This window comes from Clinocottus analis, unplaced genomic scaffold (assembly GCF_023055335.1).
Source record: "Clinocottus analis isolate CAN_PGR_092001 unplaced genomic scaffold, fCliAna1.0.p SCAF_8, whole genome shotgun sequence".
Classification (NCBI taxonomy): domain Eukaryota; kingdom Metazoa; phylum Chordata; class Actinopteri; order Perciformes; family Cottidae; genus Clinocottus; species Clinocottus analis.
Window position 1 is genome coordinate 9,787,846 of NW_027176240.1, and position 10,722 is coordinate 9,798,567.

At 40.6% G+C, this 10,722-nt stretch overlaps 1 protein-coding gene across 1 annotated transcript; it reads right to left on the reverse strand.

The window, feature by feature from the left end:
• Positions 1-1,348: 1,348 nt before the first annotated feature.
• chst3a (carbohydrate (chondroitin 6) sulfotransferase 3a) lies at positions 1,349-9,886 on the reverse strand. Its single transcript, XM_068568263.1, has 4 exons — positions 9,484-9,886; positions 6,914-7,079; positions 3,832-4,386; positions 1,349-2,750 (listed from the first exon to the last, which is right to left on the reverse strand). Exons 2-4 carry the CDS (start codon positions 6,991-6,993, stop codon positions 2,054-2,056), a joined length of 1,332 nt encoding a protein of 443 aa, XP_068424364.1. The 5' UTR covers positions 6,994-7,079; positions 9,484-9,886; the 3' UTR covers positions 1,349-2,053.
• Between the last annotated feature and the right edge of the window lie 836 nt (positions 9,887-10,722).

Below are 10,722 nucleotides of genomic sequence, written 5' to 3' on the forward strand. Positions count from 1 at the left end.
ATGACATGAGAATAGACAACCACAAACGCAGGGTTTGTGTTTGTACCTGAAATACTTCTCTCGAACTGCTCCACTTCTTCCACTGGCAGTTGTCATAAGCAGAATAATGTATTTTGCCACACTGCAACATGGTGAGCAACTGCTGGTTTTATTTTAGATTCTTGAACTGAAAAAAAGGTTTTGTTATGTTATGTTTGATAGAAACAGCATATACACATTAGGAAAAAAAACTGTTGATGGCCAAAAGCACAATTTCAGAACAAGAACATATTTTTAATTGCCATTTCAATAGAATAAACTAACATGTACACTTGTGATACATTTGTAGTTGCTCAAGCATAGTCTGTGCTTTTACCCTTTTCTTCTGGTAACTTATTTCTAATAGTCAACTCTGACAGTAAGGTATTGAAGAAACCCATAACTTTGACAGACTCTCTCTCTGTTAACTAAAGCTGTAGACTTACTCAAGTAGGATTTAAGTCACAAAAAAAGAGGACATGAGACTTGACTCTGGGTATCTGAACTGGTTGCATAAACTGATTCTCTCAGTTGAATTTGGTACTTCATAGTATTCCCTTTTTGGCTTAAATACTTCAGTAGTGAGTTTGGGCAGGGCTTGCCAGTCATAATGTATTTATATTTATGTTTTAAACACTAAGTTAGTATAGGCCCCCTATATATTTAGCTTCTAATGCATATCCCTTTCCATGAGCAGCACGGCAGTTTCAGCAGTGCTTCAGCCAAGCTGAACACAATGCTACCATTGAACTAGAGCCACAGTGGATACCTTTATATACCATCAAGAGTGACAGTTAACGCAACAACACCTGGGCTGCAGTTAAAGTGATAGGCCACATTTTTACAGTTACATACAAACTTCTTATACATTAGTTGGCACTAAAAACATCAACATATACACACATTTTACGACTAATACATTTAAAGGGGGGCGTATTTAGAGTTTTGCAGGGTTTAATATTTCTGTTGATTTTATTTCTTTGAGTTGGGAGGTGTTTAAAACACGAATGTGTGTCCATGAACACACAGTTTATCAGTACAGAAGCCACTTTTGTAAATTACCACCCAAACTGCCTGTTTCCTTAGAGGTGAGGAGGCAGCACTGGGAAATGCATGACTACTCTGGCTACTGCCTTTAAGGAAAAGCAACACTTCACTTGCATGGTAAAGACACATGTAGGTATCTCAAGTAATTTATTTAATTCCTCAACTTCCATTCCTTTTGTAACTGTAATATATATATATATATATATATATATATATATATATATATATATATATATATATATATATATATATATATATATATATATAATCTTAAATTGCCTCTTTTTGTGGTTTATTGAGAATTGTTTTAAATGGCATTTGGTTAAATACATCAAAGATCATTGTGTATTTTCACAGTGACATATGAATACTCCTTGTGAAGACACTGCAAACTGCAATGCCACATTCACTTCACCTGAGTCGGATATGTAAAACCCTATGAAAGCAAATAAGGTCTACTCAAAATCAATTCTATCAGTTGATGTATCAAAAGACAGGTTGAATTAGGCAGAATGCAACACAAGCGTCATGAACCCTATGAACAGAAACATCTTCTCTTTTCAGACTCAAACTAAACACATATCTCTTTCACTGTACTTTATCCCTGAAAGTCTAAACATGGTCAACTATCAATACAATCTCACATAAGAATCTCTTACAAGTCAGGCTTGGCATCTCTGCTTGTTTCATTTTGAATGAAATACAAAGCCCCACAAAGCTTGAGTACCAGGCTTCTCAGTGAACGCAGTATGTAAATAAATACTCTCTTTCTAAAGTGGCTCTTCATTTGTCACAATGAGGCACATCATTGGTGAGTATGAATATATGGTTATGGCCGAAGTCTTACTGTCAGCACTAAAATATTTACTGTCTTTTTACAGCACTTTTGCCTGTACTAGTTTTGGTCTGTGCAATAATGGCTTCTCATGGATCCGGTCCATTGCATGCAGCATTTTGCAAATTCACAGCTACATCTTTGCCCTGTTGATTAATGAAATAGTTGATCTTCAAGCAAACTGATGGACTTATTGATCAGTGTCTTTTCGTCATTCACAAATCTGTAGCCAAACATCTTCATGGTCGGACCACACACTCTCTGCACTACCTGAGCCAGTGTGAAAGGAATGCTAAATCTCCATTTCTCGGCCTGCTCCGACGAGTTCTTCTGTGTGGAGTAGATCCCGCTAGCTTCCCGTGTGGTCTGGGTGTTCCTCAGTATCCACTCCCTAGCTTGAGTACTAAATGGCACCCCTGTGAACCTGTACATCTCCTCTGCCTTCTGCATGGGGTAGCGGGCAATATCCTCATAACGCACCAACATGTAGCGTCTCCTCAGCCAGCGAGGTTGGCTTAGTCCCACCTCTGCTGACATCCTTATCTGGTCGCAGTTTCCTTTGAGCCTCTTTACTTCCTCATCGTCTTCGGGGACCTGGCCGTCCTGCGCCCAGGTCTTCCACGTCTGGTACTTTGAAGAGAAAGCCACCATGCGGGATGCTAAGATGGCCCGTGGATCTCGAACGAGCTGGATCACTCTCACATCCAGGCGAGGATCCTCCACCAATGGCTGCAATGTGTCCAGCTGACGCACACGGACAGTTTTAATGGCGTGGTGTTGCTTTGAGAGGCAGGATTCAGATGCAAGGGTCAAGTTCAGCGGCCCACAGCGACGAGTCTTACAGTGATACCTAAGACAAGAGAGGTATAGTTTGTGTATGATTATTTGTATATATATATATATATATATATATATATATATATATATATATATATAGATATAGATATAGATATAGATATAGATATATAGATATAGATATAGATATAGATAGATAGATAGATAGATAGATAGATATAAATACACATATTTTTAGATATCTTTCATAGAGTTGCAAAAGAGAGAAATAATGTCAGGAATCTGGGGTTTCTAGGAACACAATCTTGGATGGGCATGACTGCCTAGAGGCATTTTGGTAAGTGGCATCTAATCACCAAGCAACATTTTGTAAACATTAGTGCACTTTTTCTTTTCAGACAGATAGCTGCCTCTTCGTCAACCATTCATTAATCGCTAACCCGCAAGATTAGCACCTTGCATGCACAGGGTGCTGTGGTTGAAGTGCCTAACAAGCCGCCAAGCTTCAACGAGAAACGGATGCACGAATAAACCACGATGTTGCTTGCATTGTCTTCAGTCTCCGCCGAATCATTTAGTTTAGCTGTGAGATTGAGTGTTTGCCTGGTGTACACCGTGTGGGTTTAGACTAGTGTTTTGCAAGCCCTGCATAATACAGGAAACTAACCAGTCGAGCGAGCGAGCGAGCGAGCGAGCGAGAGAGAGAGAGAGAGAGAGAGGGAGAGAGAGCATGTGTATGACGATGTGTTTTGCTTGCCACCTGTTGATCAAAGTGGTTAGCCCTAAAATTAGTCTCAAGCTCACTTATTTCTTTTTTTTTTACCTAACTTTCTTTTTAAGTGTTAAACTGAAATCATAAATCAGTCTTCTTATTGTCAGTTAACGGTTGAATAGTCAATTATTAACATACCCTGTTACATGACATAAACCTATTTATTGTATTGTCAAAGTATTCAGGGTCTTCTTGAAGAACATTGAGGATATCAAGTAAAAAAACTTTCACACAAAAGCTTACAGTGGTAAAAAAGAAGCATTATAAAAAATACCGCCCATTCCTCTTTGCAACTGTATCACAGTTCAATTCGTGTTATTGTAAACTCGAGCAAAAACAGTGAGTGCCAAGAGAATTTACATACCTTTCAAAAACATCTTTGACTACAGGACTGCAGACAGATTCATTACAGAGCGATAAACTCGACTCTCTGCGAAAAAGAGCCGGGGTAATGTGGTTCTGAGGTGGGGGAGAGATGAACTTCTCGAGGCCAGAGAAATCGCACAGGAAGAGCCCCTGGAGTACATCCCGGTAGATTCCTGCCAACACTGTTCCGTTGTTCGTCTCGGAGGCCATGGTCAGCATACGCTCGACGTGCCACAAAGGCTCAAACAGGTAGAACATTTTCTCCCCGTGCTGGTTGAAGAATTCCCCAACAAATGAGGACCCTGTGCGTGTGGTGGCCATGAGTAGGATGTGCTTCTGGCCGCCATTAAATCTGTATGTGTCCAAGTCATCTTCTTCTTCCTCCTCCTCTTGCTCCTCGGAGAGACTTGAGTAATTTGCTTTTGCACCGGTGAGTTTCGAGAGCAGCATTTTGAGCATCGTCAGGGACCCATTTTGTGTTGCGTTGCTGTAATCCAGTGGAGTCTGTGGGGTTTGCTGTGGAATCTGCCTCTGGATCAGTTTATCAGAGACCCTAAACAGACACAGAGGCTGGATTAGCAGTAAAAAAACAACTGAGGGATAGGTCTTGTGTTTTACATTTTGCTGACACTTTGCCATGGAGTTACAGCAACAGACCTTAACCCGTTAAAAACTGTGGAACCAATGTTGTCTCTAGACCTCCTTTTCCCTGTTTGAGTGTTTTTCCCTGTGTTTGAGTCGTCGTAGGCACCCCAAATTAATTCCAATACTTGTGATAATTCTATGTATTTGTTTAGCAAAGTCTTGGGAAAGAGAAAAAAGTATAAACAAAATAAAAATAAAAGATACTTTGATCGTACTATGAACATCCAGCACGATATTGGCCAGATTTCCCAAAAATGCCTCCTGGAGCAATCAATAAGACACCTTTTTTGGAAAGACTAGGACCTAAAGAATCGGAATCTGCAACAAAAATCATAATAAAACAAAGAATTGGCCTGTTACCAAGGAGTTTCAGTCAAAAAACTGTGTCTTCGGTTCAAAAAATGAAAAAATTACGTACAGTGGTATGAAAAAGTTTGGGCACCCCTGATCATTTTCAAGATTTTCCTTTATGTGTCATTGGTTGTTCGGAACAGCAATTTCAATTAAATATATCATATAGCAAACAAACACAGTGATATTTAAGAAGTGAAATGAAGTTTATAGGATTTACAGAAAGTGTGCAATAATTACTTAAACAAAAGTAGGCAGGCGCATGAATTTGGGCACCCTTGTTGTTTTATTGATTTAAATACCTTTAGCACTAATTATTGGAACACACAATTTGTTTGGTAAGCTCATTGACTCTTGATCTACATACACAAGTGAAGCCCATCATGAGAATATTTAAGGTGGCCAGTTGCAAGTTGTTCTCCTCTTTGCATCTTCTTTGAAGACTGGCAACATGGGAGCCTCAAAACAACTGTCACATGACCTGAACACAAAGATTGTTCAACATCATGGTTTAGGGGAAGGATACAAAAAGCTAGCTCAGAGATTTCAGCTGTCAGTTTCCACTGTGAGGAACATAGTGAGGAAATGGAAGACCACAGGCACAGTTCTAGTTAAGGCCCGTAGTGGCAGGCCAAGAGAAATCTCAGATAAGCAGAGGCGAAGGATGGTGAGAACAGTCAAACTCAACCCACAGACCAGCTCCAAAGACCTACAACAGGATCTTGCTGCAGATGGTGTCACTGTGCATCGTTCAACTATTCAGCGCACTTTGCACAAGGTGATGCTGTATGGGAGAGTAACGCGGCAGAAGCCTTTTCTGCGCCCATGCCACAAAAAGAGTCGCTTAAGGTACGCTCAAGCATATTTAAAAAAGCCAGCTTCATTTTGGAATAAAGTGCTGTGGACTGATGAAACTAAATGTGAGTTATTTGGACATAACAAGGGGCGGTATGTACGGCAGAAGAAGAACACAGCGTTCCAAGAGAAACACTTGCTGCCCACAGTAACATGCGGTGGTGTTGCGTCATGCTGTGGGGCTGTGTAGCCAGTGCAGGTACTGGCAATCCTGTTAAAGGTGAAGGTCGCATGGATTCCAGTCAGTATCAGCAGATTGTTGCGAACAATGTTCAAGAATCAGCGACAAAGTTGAAGTTGCGCCGGGGCTGGATACTTCAACAAGACAACGACCCTAAACACCGCTCAAATTCTACCTGAGTATTCATGCAGAGGAACAAGTACAACGTTGTGGAATGGCCATCTCAGTCCCCAGACCTGAATATCATTGAAAACCTGTGGTCTGTTTTAAAGCGGGCTGTCCATGCTGGGAAACCATCAAACCTGACTGAACTGGAGATGTTTTGTGAAGAAGACTCGTCAAAAATACCTTCAACCATAATCCAGACCCTCATTGGAAGCTATAGGAAGCGTTTAGAGGCTGTTATTTCTGCAAAAGGAGGATCTACTAAATATTGATGTATATTTTCTGTTGGGGTGCCCAAATTCATGCACTTGCCTACTTTTGATTAAATAATTCTTGCACACTTTCTGTAAATCCTATAAACTTCATTTCACTTCTTAAATATCACTGTGTTTGTCTGCTATATGATGTATTTAATTCAAATTGCTGTTCTGAACAACCAATGATACATAAAGGAAAAACTTGAAAATGATCAGGGGTGCCCAAACTTTTTCATACCACTATATTTCATGCCAAAAGATTGTCTGAATGGGGCATGCTAAGACCTAAAATGGGCCCGGGAAGATTTGCGCACGGTTTCCAAAAGGTTAAAAGGAATAGATGATTATTATGGGAAACAAATTCATTCACTTTCTTTCTGAGTGACATGAGAAGAGCAAAACAATGAGAGGGCTATCAATCTCATCTTATAAGCGAGAAAGTCAATAAGCGTATTTACCTCAATGTTATTTATTTTAAAAGCAGTTATTATCCACCTGTGAGCAGCAGAGAGGCTACAGAACAACTAGATCAAGTTAAAAATGTCAGTTTTTTGGTCATTTACCAAGCCAGTAAAGGAATACATTTCTCCTGCGATTTATTGACAGATTGTTCTTTATTCTCTTACCTTGATAGGATGTTGCTTTCCTTTTCGATGATGACCAGGGCCACGATACAGATGAAGACAATAGCATATTTGGTCTTCATTCTTGAGTCCTGGCTTTGTAACTGGACGTCTAGAGTCTAGTCTGCGTGCTGCTCATAGCTTGTCATGCGGAGGCTAAAGCTTCATTCTGCAATAAGAAAAACACTTCAGTAAAGACAGAGATATGCAACATAGATGTGATTCCTGGTTTATTATATCACTAAACTGTGTTTGGCTCAAGTCTTGAGAACCCTTCAATAGATAAATACAGTATCATGCTGAATAAGACATAAACAATGTCTTATTCAGTGTACAACACGACCATGAAATCATACAAAAGACATTTTGGATTAAGTTGAAAACATAAACCCTAAAAAATGGGAGAGAAACACGAAAGAGAAAATTAAATAATTTCTTGGCTCAAAACAACAGTTGCATTGATCTGAAACCAGAGGAATGTCCTGCAGTTTGCGCAACGCACCACTTTTTAAAACTTGTTTCCCTCATTTCTGAGAAACCCAGAAAGAGACGGCATTGCTTCTCGGTCGGGCTTGGGGTCGGTGATAAAGAAGAAGACGGATGAGAGGGAGGGAGTGCATTTAAACAAGAGCTTCACTGTGAACTCTTCCATATGGCAAAGAGTCAGGGGACACGGTAAAAAGAACTTCAAGCGCTGTGTGATTTCAACACCCCTCTCTCCTTCACATGAACTCAAGAAGTGAGTCTGTGGCTGAGGCGCACCATTGTACAGGTACACACGACCATATCAGTATTAGGAATCAACAGATTGGCAAAAGATTTTAAGTAACCGTTAAGTTCCAAGCCTCAACATGATGACAGCCGAGGCATATTTTAATTGGTAAAATATTGGCAGAAAGATGCAGAGCAAATCAGAGCATGGTATCAAAACCAGAATCTTGTTGGCTGTTTCTGGAAAATTGTCATCACCTTTGAGGGGATTACGTTTTGCATTTAGAGATCATTTAAATGTCTACAAAGCGCCAGCCGTGAGGCATTGTATTGCAGGAGTTAAGGAAAAAAAATAATCAAATTATTGTAGTTTTCACATCTTTTTCCAAATGTTGTCACGTATAAAAAGAGACAAAATGAACACTGTAAGCAGACCAGATCACTGTAAGCGGTTTCCACTGTAGTATCCTTCCCATCATTTGGGAGTATTGTGCTACTCTGCCACACATTTAAAGGCTATCTCAGCGACCTGAACTCATAAATATTGAGGCAAATCAGTTAGGAAGACAACCTACATTCATGTAACCTACGGTTGGTGTGCCATTGCTCCCCAGAAAGACCTTTGAACAAATGAACTATTCTGACATCGTTTGAAATGATTCAGTACAACTCATTTCTTAATTTTGAATACATTGTCAACTTTCATATAACTGAAAAATAAGTGTAGTACACACACACACACACACACACACACACACACACACACACGCCATTTTGGATCTGTCAAGGCAGTGAATAATTTCTACAAAGCATATAATTAGCGTAGAAAGACACAGTTTTGTGGAGTGATTGTGTGCTCTGTAAGTAAATATCACCCAATTATCTGAGCTTAATACACCATAGCCGTCAAACTGTCAGGCTGAAGCACTTGAGCTGAGCACTTTTACATATTCAGGAGTCACTGGAGCGCTTGGCAAATCTGACTATCTGCTCAGGCAGAAACACACATCACTCTGTTTATCATCTCACTACAAATTACATTAATGGCTGCCTTCAAAGCCTTGAAGCTGCATCTCATGGAGACACATGGAGAAGCTAAATTCTCACTGAAGGCTTTGCTGTTCCTCCAGGGGGCTTATAGGGTAAAAGTAACTGTTATAGAATAAAAAAAAATACTGAAAACCGTTTCAATTTATACTGTTCATCATTCCTATATGACTCATGGATTTTAGTTAGGATGTCATTTGGAAATAAGCAAAACTACCCCCCTTTGTGTGTGTGTGTGCGCGCGCGTGTGTGTGTGTGTGTGTGTGTGTGTGTGTGTGTGTGTGTGTGTGTGTGTGTGTGTGTGTGTGTGTGTGTGTGTGTGTGTGTGTGTTGATGGGGGGTCTGTGTGGTGCCTATTGAATCCTATAGCCGTCATCAGGGGGGATGGGGCATTCAATTCAGCAGCATTACCAACCACTGGACCAGAATGAATACAGAATAATGAATATTTCTGCTCACTATTAGTCTCTGATTCTTTTGAATATTCAAAATAAAACCAGTAAAACTGTTTTATGAGTAACTCACATCTGCAATAGAGAGAGTTATTGATGGTAGGGGACTACGGCAGCCTCCGTATTTGCGCAATCATCGTTGAAACCTGCACCATATCAGAAATGCACATCACAGATATTGTTTGACAGCATCGGGGACTAGTGACACACTTCATCGTTATTCATATCGCGTGGTTTTGTTGGTGCATGGCAGCCGGCTGGTTTCCAGCTCTACACCGTGTTGTTTCTTAAGCTGTGAGTCATTTTTTTTTGCCAGGAAAGAAACCGAGATGTGCTGATGTTCGCGTATCGGATGTGACAAACCTTGAGCTGATCTCTCTCTGCAATCGAGCACAAACGTCCCTGATCTCTTGAGAAACCGCGTCGTCCCCTTCGTAGCATCTCGCTGCATTGTGTCGGACACGGACACACTGCTTCATTGTGTCCTCGGACGCGGGCTCCTCTCCTCTGCCGGATGAATGAGAGGCAGCGCGGAGGCGTCTTGCAGAAACACCGACATTAAAGGAAGGTCACACTGCCGGCGAGCGGAAATACACACAAAATGTGTATTGCAATTTTGATGAAATATTAACTACAACAACAACAACAACTCTGTTGCACGGAGGTAATTGTTGAAGTCCCCGACATATAGATGCAGCGATGTGACTATAACATTATAGTTTTGAGTTGAAATATCATCGCTTCTAAACTTTCCCTAACTTTCCCCATGTGCTGGATGCTACTGCGCGAGCGAGCCGACTGGAGCCACGCTTCACGTACCCGTGCTCCCTGCGTGGGACATCCTGTGTTGGCCAGGTCACGTGGTCCCAAAACACCCTGCGTTTATGTATAAAGACCCCCCCCCCCCCCCCCTTTGTTTGTACACTGTTTTAGTTCTTTAAATATCATCTAATTGCACGCTGTGAATGTTGCATCCTACATTCGTGTCGAGTTAGAAACAGAATAGTCTCCCGGGTCAAGTTAGGGATTTATTTGTCATAAGATAATACGATGTCTGTCCCCATGCATGGACATTTAAGCATATGAAGGCTTATGAAAAGCTGAGGCAGAGTTTAGCGTCACTGTGAACACAAAGTGGTGTTATATTAATCTTAACATATCTACTATAGAATATGTTTAGTTAGAGTTATGACCTGCTTCACATTGCACACAAACACCAACTACTGTATTAAAAAGAAAATGTAATGACCTTTAGGAACCTTGACATTTTCTAATTTGGTTTTATTGTTTTATCATGTACATACATTGGTCTCTGCTAATCCAGATACATGTATTAATTTCTAAATATTTCTAAACATACTTCACTCAGATACTAGGAGTGTTTCACCACTTGAGGGCAGCAGTGTAAAAGAGTATGGAGCGGATCAGAGTATGTCTGTCTGCCTAAGAGGACAGGCTTAGCTTTAGCGCCAGAGGCCAACATGATGTGCGTCAGCATCATGCAAATTCACCTACTAAATATCCAGCATCACCAAATCACTTCTTTGCTATAAGGTGTATCACATACTGTATGTTGCTGAGTGACCACCACCACCAAGGCCT